This window comes from Sus scrofa, chromosome Y (assembly GCF_054392235.1).
Source record: "Sus scrofa isolate SSC_HxYL_T2T_F1_AM1 chromosome Y, Sscrofa_HxYL_maternal_Yorkshire_Landrace_v2.0, whole genome shotgun sequence".
Lineage (NCBI taxonomy): Eukaryota > Metazoa > Chordata > Mammalia > Artiodactyla > Suidae > Sus > Sus scrofa.
The window spans coordinates 18186391-18209787 of NC_139402.1; the positions used below are offsets into that span (position 1 = coordinate 18186391).

General features: G+C 35.2%; 1 protein-coding gene across 1 annotated transcript; it reads right to left on the bottom strand.

The window, feature by feature from the left end:
- Nucleotides 1-6100: 6100 nt before the first annotated feature.
- On the bottom strand, nt 6101-17718 carry LOC110257929 (RNA-binding motif protein, X chromosome-like). The gene is made up of 9 exons (XM_021080926.2): nt 17603-17718; nt 15936-16048; nt 15348-15454; nt 12577-12751; nt 10447-10599; nt 9205-9319; nt 8034-8159; nt 7871-7959; nt 6101-7092 (listed from the first exon to the last, which is right to left on the bottom strand). Exons 2-9 carry the CDS (start codon nt 16042-16044, stop codon nt 6788-6790), a joined length of 1179 nt encoding a protein of 392 aa, XP_020936585.1. The 5' UTR covers nt 16045-16048; nt 17603-17718; the 3' UTR covers nt 6101-6787.
- Between the last annotated feature and the right edge of the window lie 5679 nt (nt 17719-23397).

Genomic DNA, 23397 nt, shown 5'->3' on the forward strand with positions numbered 1-23397 from the left:
ACACCTGATATCCACCCTCAGCTCTTTTCACTGTGTATTAAGGGTCAGCAGCTACAACAACTCATGATTCAATTCCTGTAGAGGCAGAAGGCATATGCCAATCCCCAGTTCACAGAGCTCCCCCATGGTCATAAATTTGACCATAATATTGTTTTTTGTTTTTTGTTTTTCTTTTTGTCTCTTTAGGACCACAACCACAGTATATGGATGTTCCCAGGCTAGGGGTCAAATTGGAGCTATAGCCACTAGCCTACACCACAGTCACAGCAACACAGGATCCAAGCCACATTCTGCAACCTACACCACAGCTCACAGAAATGCTGGATCATTAACCCACTGAGTGAGGTCAGGGATCTAACCCATGTCCTCATGAATGCTAACTACTGAACCATGACAGGAATTCCTGGCCACACATTTGAGAAGCATCTAAATCTCATGAACAATTTATCTCATGGTGCTAGGGATGCTCATTCCTACTTCCGGCAAAGATTTCACTGACAAGCCATTCAGTATGCTAAAACTGGACAAGACATTATTAACAGTAGCCAAAATCTCTGAACCACCTGTTTTACTAGCCTATTATGGTCCAGGAAAATTTATTTCCTCTTGTTTTTTCCCATATGTAGATATTACTAATCTTATTGGAACTGCCTGCCAATTTATCAGAGACTCAGTTACACATTTGGCAGCACAAGAAATAACTATATTGTAAAACAGCTAATATAAAATAACATAGCTAGGAGGGTTGGTAAAGTCATAAGGAAGAATTTAAGTCAAGGGATTTCACCAGGTGAAGCCCAGTATATCCCCAGTTCAAATGGATTCAACTGTTCATCATCTTTAAGTACATTATATACTGGCTTTGTCCATAGGTATTCAGCCTGATTTTCTTGTGTTACTAGGCTGGTTAACTCCAGATAGTTTAATTTTTCCCAGCATGAGAGAGCTTCTAAATTTATTTTATTTTTTGTCTTTTTGCCATTTCTTGGGCTGCTCTCGCGGCATATGGAGGTTCCCAGGCTAGGGGTTGAATCAGAGCTGCAGCCACTGGCCTACACCAGAGCCACAGCAACAGTGGATCCGAGCCGCGTCTGCAACCTACACCACAGCTCACGGCAACGCCGGATCATTAACCCACTGAGCAAGGGCAGGGACCGAACCCGCAACCCCCATGGTTCCTAGTCGGATTCATTAACCACTGCGCCAAGACAGGAACTCCCTGTTACAGTATTTTAAAGTTTAGTTGAATTATTAAGAAAAATACTCCAAGCTTGTCTGAACCTGATAGCTATAATGTACCTTTGGGTGAAGATAAGATGCCCTCATGATAACCAGGGAACTATACGTACTGGAAAAAATTATCATTTAAAGGGATGTCTACAACGTAGACAAAAGTTTGTTTTTTTTCTTTTAATCAGGTATACTTAAGTGCCTCATGCACAAAAGCAAAACAAAATATAACAAAACAACCTATATAAAATTAACTCAAATTTGTATTTCTCACTTAAGAAGGGATTCTGCATTGCATTGGCCTATGTAGAGAATTACTGATTTCAAACACATTGAAACAAGGCTTTAATAAGAAAAAACAAAAACAAAAATCACTCCAATGCCAATATGAAAAAAGACATTAGAAGTAGATAAGCTATCCCAAGATTACCAGAACCGGATATTTGTTTTTTCCTTGCTTTTATTTACACAATTGTTGGGCTTTTAGTCAATTTCCTGCAACTACTACTTCTTTTTTATCTTCATGGTTATCACTTCTGATTTGGCTCTTTTGGAAAACTTAAAATACTATTCAGGTCACTATTGACATAATTACATAGGATTCCCCTCCCCTGGCCAATTAATAATACCTGCTCTGACTCTGGTCATAAATATGTTTTCTTCTAAAGCTAGTAATACTCAATCAGAACAACAAGCAAGGCTTCATCCAAGGTACATAATGTTTTACAATTACGGGATAGATTTATATGTTTAACACTAGGCCATGCTAATTTAAATTTAGAGTCTCTCAGAGTTCCTGTCGTGGTGCAGCGGTTGACGAATCAGACTAGGAACCATGAGGTTGCGGGTTTGGTCCCTGCCCTTGCTCAGTGGGTTAGCAATCCGGCGCCATGAGCTGTGGTGTAGGTTGCAGACGCGGCTCGGGTCCACTGTTGCTGTGGCTCTGGTGTAGGCAAGTGGCTGCAGCTCCAATTCAACCCCTAGCCTGGGAACCTCCATATGCCGCAGGAGCGGCCCAAGAAATGGCAAAAAGACAAAAAAATAAATAAAATAGTGTAACAGGAGTTCCCGTGGTGGTGCAGTGGTTAATGAATCCGACTAGGAACCATGAGGTTGTGGGTTCGTTCCCTGCCCTTATACAATGGGTTAAGGATCTGGCATTGCTGTGAGCTGTGGTGTAGTTCGCAGACACAGCTCAGATCCCATGTTGTGTGGCTCTGGCATAGGCCAGTAGCTACAGCTGTGATTAGACCTCTAGCCTGGGAAACTCCACATGTCGTGTGTGCAACCCTAGAAAAGACAAAGTCCAAAAAAAAATTTTTTTTGATGCTAAGGAATTTGTTAAAACATATAAAGAAAAGTTTAAAGACACCTGGTAAACTAGAATCATAGATTACTGTAAACTACTTATTCATTCAACCAAATTAACCAAAGAATTCAATTAGAACAAAAAGGTTTCATAGGCAAAAACAAATTGATTAAAGGAAAAGGAATCACAAAATCTGTTGTTGAGGTCAGTATTTCAAGAAAAGCTCTTAAGAAAGGGACCAGGAGTTCCCATTGTGGCGCAGTGGTTAGCGAATCTGACTAGGAACCATGAGGTTGCAGGTTTGATCCCTGGCCTTGCTCAGTGGGTTAACAATCCGACATGGGTTGTGAGCTGTGGTGTACGTCGCAGACGCGACTTGGATCCAGAGTTGCTGTGGCTCCGGCGTAGTCTGGCAGCTACAGCTCCGATTAGACCCCTAGCCTGGGAACCTCCATATGCCGTGGGAGTGGCCCAAGAAATGGCAAAAAGACAAAAAAAAAAAAAAAAAAAAAAGAGAGAGGGACCAAATTCAAGTTTTGCACTAGCTTACTTTTATAATAAATTTGCAAATTTTTATTGCACCAGGATTCATTTTCTTCAAAGTTTCCATCACTTCCTTATCCATATTAGTAAACAGAAATATAAATAATCTCTTTAAAATCATGTACTTTCTTATAGAAAATATCTTGGTGTGGCAGCAAACATATTAATGGTTCTAAATATCTTCAGTTTCTCTGTGAAATTAAGTCATTATTTAGTAATTAATGTTTCAGTATCTTACCCAATCTGGAAAGGACCTAGCTATTCAATATGACCAAGTTATTTTTCTTGCTAACAAATTTGCAACAAGTCTTATTTTACCTCTAGTATATAGTTTAGGTATCATAAAAGTATTACACTTACTTCTGACAACTCTAAATATATGGCTATATTAATTAGATCCACAAATCTTAGTACCTGGTATTAATTTAATACTAAATATTTTCCAGTTCAACTAAGCCTAAAATTAATTCTGGCATGTTATATTCTGTATTTTGAGAATTTATGTTAGCACTTGATTTCTTTTAAGCCAATTAATTAGAACTCTTTTATGAACCAATTTTGACAATGCTATACATCCACAACACATATATAGTTACATAAAAACATGCAGAACAGAGAACTCATGGTACACATTCTGAAGTTTCAGCCATGAATCACAAACTGAGAAAAACCCATCGTTACAAAAGAGACTAGATTCAAATTGGGCTTCTGACAGATGGAACAAATCAAGGTCACCCGTCTAGATGGCTAAACTGCTTTTCACTAATGTTTATGAAAAAGACACAGGATTTCTATTTGTCCCCAAGAATTCAACTTCCAACTGGTACCTTTTCCTAAAATTTGTATTTCAAATACGTGGTGAAGGTAAGGATTCCAGAAGGCTAGATAGAAAATCTGCATCTCAAAGTCACAGGCAAATCCCTTCTGGGATGATTTTGTTCCCTTAAGGCTGGAGAAAAATCTTCAATACTTGTGTCTTCCCTGAGAACTTAAAGGCCATGTCAGTTAAGACCAGGAATGGAATTTATGGGCCCTGTTCTATTTTTTGTGTTTGTTACTTTGTTTGTTCATTTTTTCTCTATGGCAAAGCCTAGCTTGTAAAATGCACTGCAAGAACAGTCTGTCCTTCACTGGTGTCCAGGTCTGTATTAGTGCATTTGTTCATAGCCTCCACCAGTCTGGCTTGAAAAAGGACTGGGTTTTCAGAAGTTCACTATGTGACTTCCCTGAGCTTGTTGTAACTGACATTTTTGATGTTCACTTCTATCTTGCCCTCTTTTAGCAGTCCTGGACCAAAGCCAAGACTCTGGCCTTCTCTTTAGGGGTGCAAGTGGTTAGGACCACAAGAATGTCCTGCCAGGTCAAGCAAAATGCTATGTTAAAGGCCTGAAATTCTTTAATAAAAATTGCAGTATTCTGGTGAAAGGACCCTAATTTATCTGAATATTGGGGAGATCAGACATGGGGAAGGGAACAGGAACCCTGATAGTGTCTAAGTCTCCATTAGCAATTTCTCTCTCAGGGAGCATACTGGGTCTTCGTGACCAGGTGTAGGGTGAAGAGTTTGTGTCCAGGTAAAGCTGTGGGGGTTGAGGTGTAGATGGTTGAGGAGGAAGCTAGTGAGATCAAGGACAGAAATTGTCTTCATGAGTATCTAGTGGGGAGGTGAATGACGGGACAAGGCAACAGAGCAGCAAGAGAGAGACATGTGGTGAGAGTCCCACAAACCTGGGTTTTGGCTGAGGTCTATGAACACCTAGAGGAAAGGAACCTCTGATTATTTTCCATGTTAAGACTATCTGGGTCAAACTCCTTCCAGGTTGAGAATAGAGCCAAGGACAGAGACTGCAAAAAACATCCTTAGCCTATGTGCCATAGAACGGGGGTACTGAGAGTCAAAAAAATGATAAAGTTACCCCTTACGATCTCAGTGAGGTCTCCTTGCAACTCAGTCTGAGTGGAAGTTTGCCAAAGAAAACTGGTGAGGGCACTCCTAGACAGAGATGTGATTTCGCCAGAATCACTATTCAAAGATCCTCCGTGATGTGAGAAGATCTATCATGATGACTAAGGAGCAGCAGGTAAGGGCCCAGCTGGGCGAGGAAGGTAAAGGGAAAATAACAGGAAGAAAAGGCTGCAGATTGCTCCCTATGGTCCTACTGGAGAGGCAGTGGCCAGGGAACAACAGGCTCTGTTTCCTTCAAAAACTCTCTGCCTCACATTGCATCAATCTGGAATTGACTACCATTCTTTCCAAACATTCCCCCCAGTCTAACCCCCTTAAAATGAAAAAATAAAGGGTATTAAAGACCCAGAACCAAGGGACATGATACAAATCAGGCAAGAAACTTTCCTGGCATTCAGAGATCAAGTTTGATCATCTCATGCTATCAAAAGACTTAAGAGTCAAAACAGCAGAAATCATGAAGTAAACTTTTAAGCCCAAATAAAAACTAAACCTAGAAATCCTTTTTCAGGGGGTCTTCTTCCTCCCTGATGTGCAAAAAGCATCTGCATTACACACTAACAAACTTGTTCAAAGACAGAAATGCCTGTCCAAAGATAATTTTTTCCCTAACACAAGCAATGTAACAAAAAGAATGTTGTCTCCCAGCTCTAAGAAGTCACAGTGACTTGCTGCTTGCTTTGTACATGCTGAACTATGCATCTCTAATGAATTTCATGTAAAGTATCAGGTACAACAGTTCTCTGAGCTTTTAAGAGTCAGCCACCTGTTATAATTCTCAATTCAGCTTGAATACATTTTTCTGCAAGAATTTAACAAATACTTTTGACTTTGCTCATTAAAATTTTAATGGCTCTGTAAAATCCCATGATTTTCTTCACTCAACTTAAATGTAATTAAAAGAATTCCTGCCTAAATTATTAAAAAAAAAAAACCTTAGCCCTCCAGATAACTAATTTCTCAATGTTCTTATTAAAACCTTTGTGTTTAACATCAACTATCAGGTACTCCAACGTAAGTTTAAAATCAGGAATAAAAACTTTTGCTTTCCATTTTTTTTCAACTAGAAGCATTTATTTTCATTAAAACACATTAAGAAAAGTTAACAGGTTCCATTTTGATTTAGGTGGAAAATCTGTTTCCACATTATGCCAACTTTAGTCATCTGCTGCTTGAATATGGGTAAGAAAACTGATTCCTAACTTTAGATTTTTAATTTTTCTTTCAATTTATACCATTTCTTACAAAGAATTAAAGAGACACACAAAACTACAGTAATGAGGCAAACATTGTTTTGCACCCTTCAGACTTCTCAAACCTTATCAAACAACACGTAATTCATTTAGCCTAACTGGAAAACAGGCACAGCTTGTGAAGAATACTGCAATACAGATGCAGTTATGCTAAAAGATAAAGGGAAATCTTAGGCCAACAGCACAATTCACCCTCCAAATGCTTTTATGCTTAAGCAGTAAAATCAGACAAAAGCATTTCATGAAATTTTTTACTCTGAGAATTTTAACATTCAATGCAAATATAACTTCAATTAACATAAACAATTATGAAAATATGTTAAACTATTCCATTTTTTTAATCTTATCTGAAAAATTCATGGAGGGCAAGTTAATGTCTTTTCCCCCCAAACTAACATGTTTCTTCTAGAAGTACTAAAAGTATATATTTTTCTAAATAAACTTCTAAATTTTTCCTTTTAAAGAAATTTAGTACATTAACTATTTTTAATATCTGCTTCGGCCTCCTCTTTCAGATCGGCTTCCCCCACGACTTCCTCTGGAAGCCCCATATCCAGAGCTACTATAGGATTCACGAGGAGCTGGATACCCCCTATCCATGGAGGATGGAAACCCTCGTTCTTGTCTGCCACCGCGCTCACGACCACTTAAGTAACTATCACTCCGGCTGCTTGAGTAACTTTCCCGACCTCCTCCATATCCATCTCTAGTAGTGCTGTAATCATCATAGCGACTGCTTCCGCCGTAAGTCAGAGGGGGCCCTCGGGCTGGTGGTGCACCACGAGAGCTACCTATAAAGTCAGTAAGTAAAGTTTAAATATTAGCATTTTTTGTTATCATTACCATGACCCTAAAATACTAAATATTTTGAAAAGACAGTTTATCTGCCTATGCTGTTAAGATATTATGAAGAGTATTATTTTTGGCTTAAGCTGTTTATTTCAAAATTAATGTACTTGGAGTGCCCATCTAGAGACTGCTATTTTTAGCTTAAGTAGTTTATTATAAAATAAAAGAACTGGGAATTCCTGTCATGGCTCAGCAGAAACTAATCTGACTAGAACCCATGAGGACACAGGTTTGATACCTGGCCTTGCTCATGGGTTAAGGATCCAGCCCTGCTGTGAGCTGTGGTGAGGTCAAAGACAAGATTCAGATCCTGTATTGCTGTGGCTATGATGCAGGCCGGCAGCTATACTTATAATTTGACCCCTAGCCTGGGAACCTCCATATGCTGCAGGTGCAGCTCTTAGATAAAAAAAATTAAAAGACAGAATAGGGTAGGATAGGATGGGATGAAATGAAATAACTTAAATTCTGATTTTCATGTTGCTACTACTGAAAATCTCCCTACTTAAATTTTTTGTAAGAAGAAAAAACTGAGATGACAAATTTACCCTTTAGAGCATTTCATTCTAAGTGAGCTATGAGAAAAATAATGAAAGATATTCAAACAAATCAAAAGACAGTACTAAAGTTTTCCTTTGAGAAATTAAAAAGTAAAATTAGAATAAATGACAACCTAGCTGTTACAAGTCTGTAATTTACAAGTTGCAACTAGACTCTTACCATAACTGTCATACGAATCTCTGTATGAGCCTCCAGTTGGATGGTCAGAATAATCTCTCTCACGACCCCCACCATAGCCATCACGATCACTAAATTTAGAAGAATTAATGTCATAATTAAGTATTTCAAGGAGCTTTAGGATAAAAACAAATTTGTATACTACCTATATCCTCTAGAGTAATGTTCATCCCGAGAACTCGAATGTCCATAATCACGGTATGCATAGTCTCTAGGTGGTGGAGCATACTCCTTGGTATAACGGGAACTTGGATAATCTCTGCTCGAGTAACTTAAAGAAAAAAATGTAAATGTAAATGTGACTTCTGACATAAAAAATACACAAAGAATTCTGACAACATAGAAACAAAAATTTTTTAAATGCCAAGAACTTGAATATGCTTTTCTTCTAAAAAAACATAATGACCAACAAGGATATCAAGAATTGCTCAAATTATTTATTAGAAAAGCACAACTCAAAACCAAAATGAAACATCTATTTTATATCCAGTATATTGGCTACAATTTTAAAAAGCAAAAAATACTGAGTATTAGTGATTACAGAGAAACTGAAATACTGGGCCTGGATGGTAGAAATGTAAAATGGTGCAGTCTCTATGGAAAAAATTGATGGGTCCTTAAAAAAGTTAAAGAATTATCACATAATCCAAAAATTCCACACCTAAGTACACCCTCACAAAGAAATGAAAACAGGTACTCCACAAACGCCTGTATCATGAATATTCACAACAATACTATGGTGGAAATAACCCAAACGGATAAAAAATCCATGTTAACTACATTCACAATGGAATATGTTGTAGCATCAATTAGTACTTTGAACTTTTATGACTGATTAAAAATATTCCATAGAGTATAGTTAATATGACTTATGAATTTTATTTTGGGGTCATGAATATTTTTGGACTGACTAGAGGTGGGGATTGTATAACACTGAGAGTGTACCAGATATTACCGGATTATTCACTTTTAAATGTTTAGCTATATTAGGTAAATTTAATAACAAAATCAACCATGACTTAACAATTCACACATTTGGAATTCTCACAGTGGCACAGCAGAAATGAATCCAACTAGGAACCATCAGGTTTCGGGTTCAATCCCTGGCCTCTTGTGGGTTAAGGATCCAGTGTTGCCATGAACTGTGGTGCAGGTCGCAGACACAGCTCCGATCTGCCATTGCTATGGCTATGGCAAGGGCAGCAGCTACAGCTCTGATGTGACCCCTAGCCTGGGAACCTCCATATGCAGCAGGTGCAGCCCTAAAAAGACAAAAGACAAAAAAAAAAAAAATCACATATTTTCTTTTCTTTTACCTATCTTTAGTAGCATAACTGTCATCTCTTGGTGACATGTAGTTATCTCTCCGAGAAGAGCCTGTCTCTCTGCGAGGAGGACCTCCATAATTTTCTCTCCCACGTGATACTGGAGCTTCAAATTAAAAATACTTATGTAAATATCTCAGAATTGAAAGCAATGTTTCAAAAACAATTCCAAAAACTATCTTTCCACTTTCTGGGAAAAAAAAAATTAAAACTACTCCTAAGGTTTCATCTGTCTACCTTTTAAATGTTATTTTTGAAGGTTTTATTTTCTGACAACTTCCCCCCCTTTATATTCTGCATAACCTTTAAATTACTATCAGTAGGCAAAAGCTATCAAAATTTGAAAAAAATATTAAGTAATTTTTCTTAACTACCAACACACATCCAATCACCAAGTAACTGCCTCTTTCTTATGCTGATAAACTTAAATGGACAAACTTTACTATTTTCATTTGTTACTGACAGTAATACTGATTACTACTGCATATTAGCAATACAAAAGCGCTCATTTGGAAAACACTGAACATGTTCCAATCTCTAGTTAATGTCTCTTCATGTGCTAACTCTTACTTCTAATTCCTAGAGGTCAGCGTTTCCCATATTTTGGTTACTAAAGCTAATCATCTAATATAAACTTATAAGGCTCCCTGGCTTCTTGGGTATACTCTGAAGTCAATACCATGTTACACTTAGATTCATTAATATTCAATGTATGAAACAGCAATTTAATAATGACAATTTTGTTTCTATCCTATCAAAGGACAACAATGCTTAAAAAAAAAGCATAAACTACAGTTAATATGGCAAGTTTCAATTACTGTTTATTATAATAAAATAAAAACCTAGCGGCCATTACATACAGCTAAACTACCCCACATGCCAGAACATTATCTCAGAGGACATAATTTTCACAAAAAACCTGATATTAAAATCACGTGGGGGAAAAAAAGCCATTTACTAATGAAAAAAATGTACCAGTAACTTAAAAGAAAAATTAAGAGAAATTCTTTGGCAAACATGGATGTGTTTCTCCACCTTGGTGTTAATCACATAATACTTATAGTAAGAAGTTAAAGAATTATTTCCTAACAATGAATCAATAAACAAACTAGTGAACAGTAAATATACCTATATACTTGGCAATTTGTTTTGAATTTAAAGTTAAGCATTCAATTTAAAACAGCTCATTTTCTTTAAGAAGAAACAACTATTTCTATTTTATACAGCATTTACCTCGTCCTCCCATCCCACCACTGCTTCGTCCATGAGCAGAAGGAGCAGATCTTTTAGGAGGAGGACCTCCACTTCGTGAGGTTGGACCTCTTTTAACTGGAAAAGGTCCCCTGGAAGAACTCATGTTGAGATTAAGAGTATATCCACCATCATCTGTGTTTAAATGAAACCTTTTTAGTTAAGTAGAATCAACATTTTTTTAAAATGGCCTAGTTTAAATTACTATTTATAAATCTTTACTCACAACTTTTAGTCTTCAGCTTTCACATTTGTCTAAAACAATAAAATGAAATGTTTCTGAAACAAAAGTTAGTACAGTTCAAAGATTTGCTGTAAAAATCAGTGTGGAAAATACAAGGAAAAACTCAAGAACCACTGGTATGGAGTTCTCCTTGTGGCTTAGTGGGTTAGGAAACGATGAAGTATCCGTGAGGATGCAATTTTTATCCCTGGCCTTGCCCAGTGCTTAAGGATGCAGCAGTCTACAAGCTTTGGATTAGGTTGCAGATGTTGCTAGGATCCAACACTATGGGTGTGGCGTAAGTCGGCTGCTACAGCTCCAATCTGACCCTAGAACTTCCATATGCCACAGGAGCAGCCATAAGAAGAAGAAAAAAGGAACTACCAGTGTAAAAGAAGTCTAGGGAGAATAGAGAGTGGAGAAAAACCTAGATAAATTAAATATAAAAAAAGAATTTTAAAACATTTTGAGGAAAATAAATTACTGTTATGGGATTTTGGCATAAAAAATCAAGTATTAAAAATAAAAGGCATCAGACAAATCCCATCGAAAAAAATAAGTACACAGACTGAGAGATATATACATACACATGGATTAGATAACCATTTGCATTATCCTCAGTCCTGCATCCACAGATTATGTCGTAATGCACTATGTATTTATTGAAAAAACTCTGCTTCTAAAGGGTCAAATGCAGTTCAGGCCTATGTTATTCAAAGATCTGTAACATTAATTTTTCAATGAAAAGGCTGTTTTCTGCTTAATTTTGACAATATTTAAGAAATGCACATTAAATATTTTTTACCTTTATAACTGGAAAAATGCTTAGATACATTCCAATTTCCCTGTACACAGGCAAGTAAAAATGAAAATGGTAGAATATGAACTTGTTAACTTCTCTCAAAATCAATTTAGTTGGGAAAAACAAAACTATGTTATTCTTAACTGGACACTTCCTAAAATTCCACTTAGGGAAATACTTATTATACATCTATTATCAAAAATAGAAGAAACATTTTATTTCTGAAGAACAGACATGGTTAATAGATGAAACAAATTTTGTTGGCTATACAGATTTTTAGAAATGAAAAGTTCCTCCCTTCCTAAGTAAAAACTTCTCCAAATGTAGTTCACAAATACCAGTTTTCAATGACTCACTCCTCTCCAACACATACACACACAGATATGTTTGAAAAGCAGAGATTTTTACTATTTTCTTGAATCAGAGACAACTTTGAAAAACTGAAGGTCTCTAGAGCTCCAACAGCTATTTTGCCACATGCAAATTTTATTACCTAAGACCCTGGTAGTAAACCCTCATCAAAGTGAAAATGGGTATTTGCACAGATGCCTGCACATACAAACTCAACACAAATACTGCAAGGCCAATCCTAAAATACAAAGTGTTTATCCCTGAATTGCAGACATCTTGAGAAACTTCTGTTGTGTAGTTTTCAAAACTCTCCAGTGTTTTTAAGAAATAGTAAGAATACTCTAAGAATAAAAACTAATGTATTTTTGATGGTTTATTATATATAAATTTTTTAAACTTATATAAAGTTATTCATCCTGAGGAAAATGCTGATGTATGATCAATAGAAATGAATTGTTTGTAAAAATTACTGGAAAGCCAATTAGCAATAATGGCAAGAAAAAAAAACTGGATTTAGTTTAAAATCTATGCCATTAATACTTTCTGCACATTAAATTAAGCCATAACAATTCTTAACCACTTAGAAATAATTTTGCTTATCAATTAATGGTAATTTCTCATCTAATATATTCTTAGAGATTACTTTGGTTATAAAAGATGGAAATAAAAACTTAGGCATTTCTATATAAAGTGTTTTTCAGTTTTATGGCTACAACTTTTTATTTTAAAACATTACCCAAGTGTCCTCCACGTGAGGGACGTCCTCTTGCTCCTCCACTTCCTCCTCTTCCACAACTCAGATTTCTTGGATTGCCCCTGTTTCTTGCAGGAGGTTGTGATCTCCGTCTACCACCACTCTCAAAAGACGGTTTGTTAGCTTGCTCTACTTTGATTGTTTTACCATCCAAAGACTAAGAAGATTAAAAACATTCATAACATTACATCAATTTTACCTTATTACTCTAATTCAAGATGTCTCTTCCCCAAAAGCAAACATTTCCTTGTGAAATGATGGTATCCTCCACAGTACCAAATGAATTAAACTTTTAATTAGAACCATGCTTTCCATTAGGTCACACAACACAAAGTACAGGTACTGGTTATTACAATTTCCTCAAATGTCCTCTGGTAATTTCTGGCTTAAAAAAAAAAAGTAGTAACTATCACTTATCATGAGAGAACATAAACTTTTTTCTGTAATGGATAACTCAGGTTGTGTACTTCCACCATTTAAATTTTTCAGTGTCCCAAAGATATATAAAAGATTGTGTGATTTAAAAAAATAAATTATTCTTGCATTTAGTCAAAATTATTCATTCCTAGTCTTTACTTTTTTTTCTACTAACAATTGAGAGAAAATTTATCAATTTAGCCCTTTTACAGAGTTCAAAGTGATTTCTGAACTAATTCAAGCCATAGTACGACTGATCTAAATGATGGAAGATGGTGCAAAACAAAATAATGCATGTATACATATGAATGTGTAAGCCACTGTGCTGTACAGCAGAAATTGAAAGAACACTGTAAACCAAAACTAATAAAAATTTAAAAAACCACACTGGTTACTTGTTTTTGAAAAACATTCTTGAACCCTAAATTCATACAAAGACTCGTAGTAGGTATTATCTTAGCCCAATATAATGGCCTCAACTGCCATTTATTCCCACCATGTGGGCCTCATTTTGTTTCTGGTCTAAAATATTCTCCAGACCTACACTTGGATGCTTCTAAATACTCAGAATTTAGCTAATACTTCTTGATCTTTTTTGTATAAAACAGTATCCTTTCCCCACAAGATCTAAATTACCTACTTTATTATCTTTAATGTTTCCATTTATGAAATTAATCATATTTTATTTGCACATTTATCTTTTACCCTAGAATACAGTATCCAAGAAAATATTTTGTCTTATTCACAGCCATTAATCAGCTGCTAAATAAAACCCTGACAATAAAATATATGCTAAGAATTTAGGAATGTCTTGTACAAGCTGTATGTTCTTGTGACTGAAAGAGATAAAAGAGGAATCACTGCCAATTAATCTTCATAAATTAAGTTTATTTCTGTGCCCAAAACAAAATCATGAATTAAAATGATTGTGTACTACCATGCCTTAAAATAGTAAAGTAAAATAAAAGTTTCAATATGTACCAAGTGCCCTCAACGTACCAGAAACTAACCTACAGAAAAAAAGGGAATTGATGTATGTATTCAACACTACGAGAACTTAAAAAGTACTGGAGATAATTTACTAATTACATATATGGTGCAGGTATAAAAATTATCTACAGTATGTGGAAGACATTAATATAAAAAACCGCAGCAAATTCCATTTTTAAGGAAAAAGTTATAATGCTAACACACCAAAGAATGACTCTTCACAAATCCAAAAAAGGAAAAAATATTTAAAATAACTATGGAATATTGGAAAGAGCTCAAATAACAGAACTATAAAATAGACTAGGATAATCTATGAAAAAAATGAAGCTAAGAGAGTCCAGAGTGGAGTGATCTAATGCAATTTTAAGGAACTCTGCATAATCACTGAAAAGTTTAAATGGTACAGAGACACAATCACTAGACTTTAAGATATAGGAAAAAAATGCTGTTTTATTCATTTGAATGTTAAATGGATCAAAATAAACCTTCAACTACTCCTGTAAAATAATTACATACATTGTACAAACATAACTCTGGTCACAACATGAAAACTTCAGGAGAAAAGAGCAAGTTAGAGGCAGGGAGGCACTTTACATACTCTAATACCTAACTTCATCAATTTATTCATACTATTTTTTGTCATAAAGAACTAAATACCTATTTGAAGTCAATGATCCTGCCCTATTAATAATAATAAGCTGTTTTGTTTGTTTCTGGGGGGGGTGTGTTTTTGTCTTTTTATGGCCACACCCACAGCACATGCAACTTTCCAGGCTTGGGGTCAAAGGGAAGCTGTAGCTGCCAGCCTACACCACAGCCACAGCAATGCCAGATCCACACCTGTGACCTACATCACAATTCATGGAAAGGCCAGGTCTTTAACCCAATGAGCAAGGCCAGAGATCAAATCCATGTCCTTATGAATTCCTTATCACTGGACCACAATGGAACTCCCAATAACTTTTTTCCTGAATAATAATCTTCACTAATTGTATTTCTAGGTTTTATAAGTATTTTCATGAATTGCAACAGCTTTTATAAACACTTTATTTTTGCTACAATTATCTTTATGGGAGTTTGCTCTAAATTTTAAAGATCTTTGAAGGTTAAAAACAATTTCTATTTCTATTTGAATGCTAATGTAAAACATGTTAAACATGTATTATTAAAAAAGCTTACATTTATTTCAATCTTTTTTTCCAATCAGGGGTTCCAGTATTTACGTGACCAAAAAAAAGAAAAAAGTTAAGGATCATACAGAACTTAGAAATATTATTAAATGAAGTGGAACTTAGAAATGTTATTAAATGAAAAACAAAGCTAGGACATTATTAAAATATTCTCACCTTCCCATTCATATCTTTGGCAGCATCCTTAGCATCTGCAGGGTTCTCAAAAGTAATAAAAGCAAAGCCTCTGGACTTGTTTGTTTCCCGATCCTTCATCAAAAGAACTATAATATACATATATCTTTTAAATTTAATGCCATAAAATTAAACTTTTTATATTTTCAAAAATACCAATATTGTGACAATTTTTCACTAAGGCCTTAATTTGATGTTATGGGCGGAGCATGGTAACAGCCTTCTTAAAGTTACTTTTAAAATATATATATATATATATATATATATATATATATATATATATGATTTCCAGTATTTAAAAAATGAACAGTCAATAATTCTACCATATCCCATTTCTTGTACTACCTACCCAGTATACAGTATTGTTTTTTTCCTTCTCAGTAGCAGGTGACTCAAAATTGGGCCCTTTGGCTGATAAATACTTTGCCCATATAAAACACAAACTCTATTTTAAAAAGTGTCCATGTAAGTGTGTTAAGAACAGAAATAGCATTTTAATTTAGTTGTCCAATAATATATATTCAATACACATTTACTATGAAAAGAGATACTTTTGGTTCTAAGAATTACCTTCTGCAATGTGACCATATTTCCCAAATATGGCTTCCAGAGACTTTTCATTGGTCTCAGCACTGAGGCCTCCTATGAAGAGTTTCCCAGGCCGATCTGCTTCCACCATTTTGCTGTTAGTAGTTAAAAATACATATGCACATAACAAAAATAAATGTATACATATATATTATACACACACATATATAACAAGCATCAAATATTAACACATTTATTTAAAGCAAGTTAAGGAGGAGTTCCCATTGTGGCCCAGTGGTTAAGGAATCCGACTAGGAACCATGAGGTTGCAGGTTCGATCCCTTGCCTTGATCAGTGGGTTAAGGATATGGCATTGCCTTGAGATGTGGTGTGGGTTACAGACGAGGCTCGGAACCCGCATTGCTATCTATGGCTCTGGCGTAGGCCAGCAGCTGTAGCTCCAATTAGACACCTAGCCTGGGAACCTCCATATGCCATGGGAGCAGCTCAAGAAAAGACAAAAAGACAAAATAACTAAATAAATAAAACTCAAGTTAAGTACCCTATATACATAAAGGGTATTTTTTGTTTCTTACTGAAAAAGGAATCGTTACACAAAGCCAAATAAGCACTGGCATACCAATTGCTCCATTTATAGATATCTGACAAAAACTTTGCTAAAAATTAGATTGTAAAGCTACTGTAATTCTTCTGAGCTGCACCATTCAAACTTTAGTTCTAAAAAATACACTAAAAACAAGCAATAAAATATGCTCCTGTATTCCAACATTTAATACTGCAAGTTTTATGAAACGTAAATAACTGAAATGGATTTTCAGGTTTCTCCTACCTATTCCAATTTGTTTTTAATTACATATCCAATGATCGGTAAAATACTTATTTTTTATTTCAAAAACTTAAAATTCTAGATCATAAAAGAAGTGAACTAAAGCTTTCATAGAGTAAAATTTAATCTGCAGTTACCTACATTGACAGACTTTAGCAAATACTGGTCCAAAGAAACTAATGTAATTTGTTCAGAATATTAAAATTTCATGACTCTTCTCAAGCGAATCAACTTTTTGTCATCAGACAACTAAGGTGCACTTTTAAAATACAGCAGTTAAACACCTTGCCTGTATTTTTCAACCACCCCCACAATCACAAGAGAAAAGCCACACATAAAGCGCATGTGAAACAAAATGGCTGCCAGCGTCAGGCGTCATGTCCGCCGAACACTCCGCCATAACGTGACAAAGAAAAACTAAGTTAAACAGCACAGATGGTACACCAATAACCAAAGATAAACTTTTAAGCCCCACGGTAGGGTATTGCCCAGTTTTAACTCAGTCCCCTACCCAAAGCCAGCACATTTTCAACCCAGTCGTCCCCTCCCCCACCCTATTCCCGAAATGGAGGACAAAAGCCAGGAACTTCACTGGCTTTCCATTGCTGCCTCAGAGACTGATTGTCCGGAAGAAGAAAAATTAACGCCACGTTTTAAGAAAAGACTGGTATGATAATACTTCTCCACAAAGCACTTACATATCTATATAAAAAAATAATTTCCTCGGCTATTAAGACTTCGTGAATAAGCCGGAGAGAAAACCCTGAGTTTCCAATCTCTTTTTCATAAGAGGAGAAGATATAACTACCAACTTTCTCCTGAGGTATAAAGCTGTTTTGTTCTTAAAATTCCGAACCCTTACCTTTTCTCAGTCCTTCCCGGCAGCGATCCCGCCTCAGCCTTCTTTCAGCAACCGCTAGCAGAACTAACGGTCGAGAATAACTGCGCAATCTATATAAACAGGTTAGAGAACCCCGGATGTATCCAAGTAATCAGCCGCAGAGGAAGTAGGGAAGGAGGAAGAGGTAGAGGTGGAGGAGGGGTTAACAAAGAAAGTCATAACTGGACAGTAACGAAAGTGAGAACAGCCAAATGTGTTTTATACTTTTCTGTTAACGATAAAGCAGAAAAGCTAATATTTGCTCTCAAATATTCATTCATAATTTGTTCCCTTCCCCAGTATTGGCGATATGATCGTTCTCACGGAGTCGTGTCCGCGCTGGTATTTTTTAAAGACGGCCATTGGGAAAGTTAGTAGTAGAAGTAAAAGAAAAACCGCAGCAGAAAAGAATGGAGTAATTAAAACATTTACGAATTCAGAGCCGCAGCATCTTTGAAATGGACACATTTCAAAATATAATTCTCAATTTTTTCATTACAGAAATATATGCAGTATTTTAATTAAAAATTCCAAATGTAACAAAAATAGTCCATTTAGGACAACTTCTCTTAACATCAATCTCTGTACAATAAACATAATATTAATACTTTTCTATACCTGAAATAAAATATACTGCCTGACATTATTCTCACCCACTATAAAATTACTCCTAGAAATGATTTTAAAAATCAAATCTCATATTAGAAAATACTCTTAAATAACTACAGAATACAAGTTAAACAGAAACACTTTTCCGTAGTTTCTCTAGAATTTGTTTGCAGTTTACGTAGTCATACTGTTTGTATAGTAAAATTTACAATCCTTAAAAGCCAATAGCTGGTATTTGACTCCTTACACTTTATTTTATCACACTAATGTCTGCTAATCTTTATATTTCTCCTATTACAATGTACCTAGAATTTCTATATGTACTACATAAATAATACCATATGGCCCATTTCTGTTAAAATATCAATATGTCTTTATAATAGTTTACCATTATGTAAATAACTCAGCAGTGAAATCAAGGACCTTTATATACAGTTTAGAAAATTGTTTTTAAAATGGCACTTTCAAATCTGCTAGCACAAAGATTGGTTTCTTTTTGACCAAAATCATTCTACTTAACATTAAATTTTCATATTTACCATTTTCTTACTAGAAAAACATTAATTTTCTATGACTTTGTTAACATTATATATATATATATTTTTCATTTGGATTAAGTGAAATGGGCCTTTTGTTTTAATTTATTATGTGTTTGTGAAAATAAATGTTATTGATTAATTTTACACAATGCAACAATTAAGTTATTGAAATTAAATAGTATAATCAGTAAAAATCAACTGATTATATAATCAACTGATAACACAAATGAAGACTTAATATGTTAAATTGTGCGCAAACACCACCAAGAAAGCATTATTGGAAATAATGCATTATGGTAGGTACCATAAAAGGTGTGAGAAAACTTTTCTCTAATTAAAAAAAGAGTAATGCACAAAATGACTCATTTTCTAAGCAATTATCAAAATCAGCTATCTAGATAGAGGATCTACATATATTTTATTACCCAGTTGATTTTTAGAATTCCTCTAATAGTATTACTATTATGTCCATTTGCAAAAGATGAAACAAAACACAAAACTTTAAAATTTGCCCACATTTTTGAAAATTTATTTTTAGAATAACTCAGATACAAACATAATAATCTGTCCCCCTCTGTTGTTAAAGAAAGTAAATTTTCAAAAGATAGATGGGGAGTTCCTGTTGTGGCTTTTGGTTAAGAACCCAACTACTATCCATGAGGATGCAGGTTTAATCCCTGGCACCTCCCAGTGGGTTAAGAATCCAGCGTTGCAGTGAGCTGTGGCTTGGATCTGGTGTTGCTCTGAATGTGACAGCTAACCTGGGACCTTCCATGTGCTCCAGGCACAACCCTAAAAATAATTTTAAAAAAGACATATGGTAAAAAAAATTGCCAAAGAGTATTTTGAGCAAAATTTGAAAATGTGTTGTGATTTATTAGATACACTATTTAAGGAAACTGTTGGCGGAGATAACCATATTTACAGAGGCATGCATTATTAAAAACAGTGGGGCAAAATAAAAAGGAGAGGAACAATATACAATTACCTCTTCTGGGAAGAGTGTATAGCAATATGTAATGCTAAATGTATATGGCAACTTTTGGGAATAGCCTCAATTTCCATGTAATCAACAGGGAGAGTTCAGGGATTTGTGATATGCGAAAAATGGGGAAAACCAGAGCATGAAGCATATTCTCTGCTATGCAAATGTACTACTTTATTTTATAGTGTAGCTGTTAAAATCACTTTAACCAGAAACATAAATGACTGCAAGACATAATTCATATGGTAATTAACATTAAGTCAGGCAAACAAAGAATATAAGCTTCAAAATTTAGTAGTTGTATGAAAATGAATAAGCTGTTTAACCCCTTAAATTTATCCAATATTCAAAAGGAAGATAAAGTATTAACAGATATGATTATGGTGAGGTTAATTGATGTCTTAAGCACACCTGAGTGTAATGCCTAATATATCTCAGGGTTCTAAACAAAAGTGGGGAAATACTGTAATTACTTTTTATTAAGACAGATCCTAAGGTTAATTTGTAATCCTAATTTCTTTGGGGACTAGCAAAAACTATGAAACTATATATTTTTTTTAAATTATGTTCCTCTGTATGTTTTATAGGTAACAGAAGTAAATTATCATTGTATTCTTTCACTAATAATAGGCCTAAAGGGGGGATAGGAAGATGATGGAACACACACTCAAGTGTGGTGAAGAATAAATTAATAATAGAAAGAAATGAAAAATAATTGTCTGAAATCTTTTGTGCACTATTATGATGGTAATTTGGAAAATGAGATCACAAAGAACTTAACAAAAGATAGTTTACCAAGAATTATTCAAAAGAAATGGAAAAAAGATCCAGATATAATTCATAATGAGTTTTAGTGGATAGTCTGAAAATTTTGCTAAAGAGCAATATACTGCTTATAAACATACATACATACATTCATATATACATATAGACATAAATGGTTTTTATTTTAAATATGTTTTTCTTTTTTGGCCTCCCCAGAACCATATGGAGTTCCAGGGCCAGGGATCAGTTGCAAGTCACAGTTGGACTATAGATTCAGCCACTGGGCAGGACTGGGGATCAAACCTATGTCCCTGAGCTCCCAAGACACTGCCAATCCCACTGTGTCAGAGGGGGAACTCCATATTTTTTATACTTTCATAGAACTCAGATGAAAACACTTATGTGTCAATACCATCCACAAACAAAACCTCTAAAGACAGCATGAGTTAAATATATCACAATACAGGAGTTCCCAGTGTGGCGCAGTGGTTGACAAATCTGACTAGGAACCATGAGGTTGCAGGTTCGATCCCTGGCCTTACTCAGTGGGTTGACGATCCAGCATTGCTGTGATCTGTGATGTAGGCTGGCAGCTGTAGCTCTGATTCAACCCCTAGCCTGGGAACCTCCATATGCCATGGGAGAGGCCCTAGAAAAGGCAAAAAGACAAAAAAATATATATATATATACATATATATATATACACACACACACATATATATCACAATACAAATGGTAATGTATTAGAAACAGGGCCATTTCATTAATTGGAATAAGTATTGCAGACCAAATGGCCAAATAAAAATAAAACCATCTAGCTCACTGTGGCTCAGGGGATTAAGAACACAACTTGTATCCATGAGGGGGGTTCAATCCCTGGCCTCACTGAGTAGGCTAAGGATACTATGATGCTGCAAGCTGCCAGCTAGGTCACAGATTTGGGCTCAGATCTGGTGTTGTTGTGTCTGTAGTATAGGCTGGCAGCCACAGCTCTGGTTTCACCTTAAGACTGGGAACTTCCGTATGCTGTTGTTGCAACCCTAAAAAATAAGCAAGTAAGTAAATAAATAAACCATCTAATACTTATTTTGTGCTGGCTATTGTAGGAAGCGCTTCCTTTACATATTGATTTAATTACCTCATTTGATTGTTGTCGTAATCTGCTTCAATCCTATTAAATGACATACTCTTATCCTTATACAGATTAAAAAATTTTTTTCTAAGAAATGTGCAAGAATAAGACCCTTTGAAATACATGAAGAAAGATTTGGAGTTAGATATTCTAATATGACTTCAATATAAAATTAAATGCTATTTAGTGGTATGTAAATGTTATAGACAATGTGACCAAAATTTTAAGGAATCATATGTATCTATACATGCATATGTGTATCTGTTTATCAATATGTATGTGAATATTTATACATGCATGCATATGGATGTTTTCATTTATATTTAATTACACGTATGTACTTACCTATTACATACATTGCTTTCCCAATTAGATTTTTAGAGTTCATCTAGAAGAATCAACATTGAGGAATCACTTAGAGAATATTCTAACAACTTCCTCTTCTGAATATTAAAGAGGGTTATAGAGCCATAGTAAATTAAATGATTTAGTAAAACACACACACAAATGATAACCAGAAGCTATGGGAGTTACCCCTATGGCACAGTAGTTTAGGAATCTCTGGACCAGTGAAGTTCATTAAGGAATCTGGCATTGCAAGTTGAAGTTCAGATTCAGTCCCTGCCCTGGGAACTGATATATGCCCTGGGAACTGATATATGCCACATCTGCAACCTCTGGGGAAAAAAAAAGAAAAGAAAGAGAGAGAAATAAGGAAGGAAAGAAGGGAGGGAGGAAGGGAGAAGGAAGGGAGGAAAAAGAAAATGTGTCCATAATAATAAAACAACAATTGGTATTTTTAAAGCATCCTTGATAAAATACAAAGAAATCCTTAAAAAAAAATCAAACACATAGAAATACAGAATGGATTGGTGGTTGCCAGAAGCAGGAGGTGCAGGTAGGCGATTTGGGTAAATGTAGTCAAAAGGCACACATTTCTAGTTTGTGAAATATTTATTAGTTGTGAAATAAATAAGTTCTAGTCATGTAGTGTACAGCATGGTGACTATAGTTAGCAATACTGTATTGTATATTTGGAAGTTCTAAAAGAGTAGATCTTAAAAATTTTCATCACAAAAAATTGTAACTATGTGAAATGATAGATGTTAACTAAACTTACTGTGGTAATTATTTTGCAATATTTACATATATCAAATATTTGTGTGATACAACTTATGTCAACTATATCTCAATAAAATTGTTCAGAATTCTTTACCCATCAAAAAAAAAAGAAATGCTTACTCAATATATTTTGCTATTAATTTTTTTTAGGAAATATCATAGATAGAATAGTATGTTGAATGAGACTGCATGGATAAGTTAAAGAAGCAAAATTCTTTAATCATGGACTAGAATTGGACATGATTTTGGCCTCCTGAGGTGGCTCTGCTACAGAAGTTGTAAATAACTGCTCCGCATGAAACCTAACACCAAAATATTCAGACTATAAACTGTGAGATTCAGTTAGATTTTTTTTTTTTTTTTTTTTTTTTGCTTTTCAGGGCTACACCCATGGCATATGGAAGTTCCCAGGCTAGGGGACTGAATTGGAGCTACAGCTGCCAGCGTACACCACAGTCACAGCCACAAAGGATTTGAGCCACATCTGCAACCTAAACCATGGCTCATGGCAACGCATGATCTTTAACCCAGTGAGCAAGGCCACAGATCAAATCCACATTCTCATGGTTACTAGTCTGATTCATTTCCACTGCACCACAACAGGAACTGCAAAATTTATCAGATA

What these genes read in the sequence shown, in the direction of transcription:
- LOC110257929 (XM_021080926.2), bottom strand. Translation starts at nt 16,044, where the DNA reads ATGGTGGAAGCAGATCGGCCTGGGAAACTCTTCATAGGAGGCCTCAGT. An exon ending in AGTTATGCTACTAAAGATAG is followed by an intron (nt 8,160 to 9,204) that starts GTAAAAGAAAAG and finishes TTTTTCTTTAAG; the next exon opens with TTACTCGAGCAGAGATTATC. An exon ending in CATTACTCTAGAGGATATAG is followed by an intron (nt 7,960 to 8,033) that starts GTAGTATACAAA and finishes TTCTAAATTTAG; the next exon opens with TGATCGTGATGGCTATGGTG.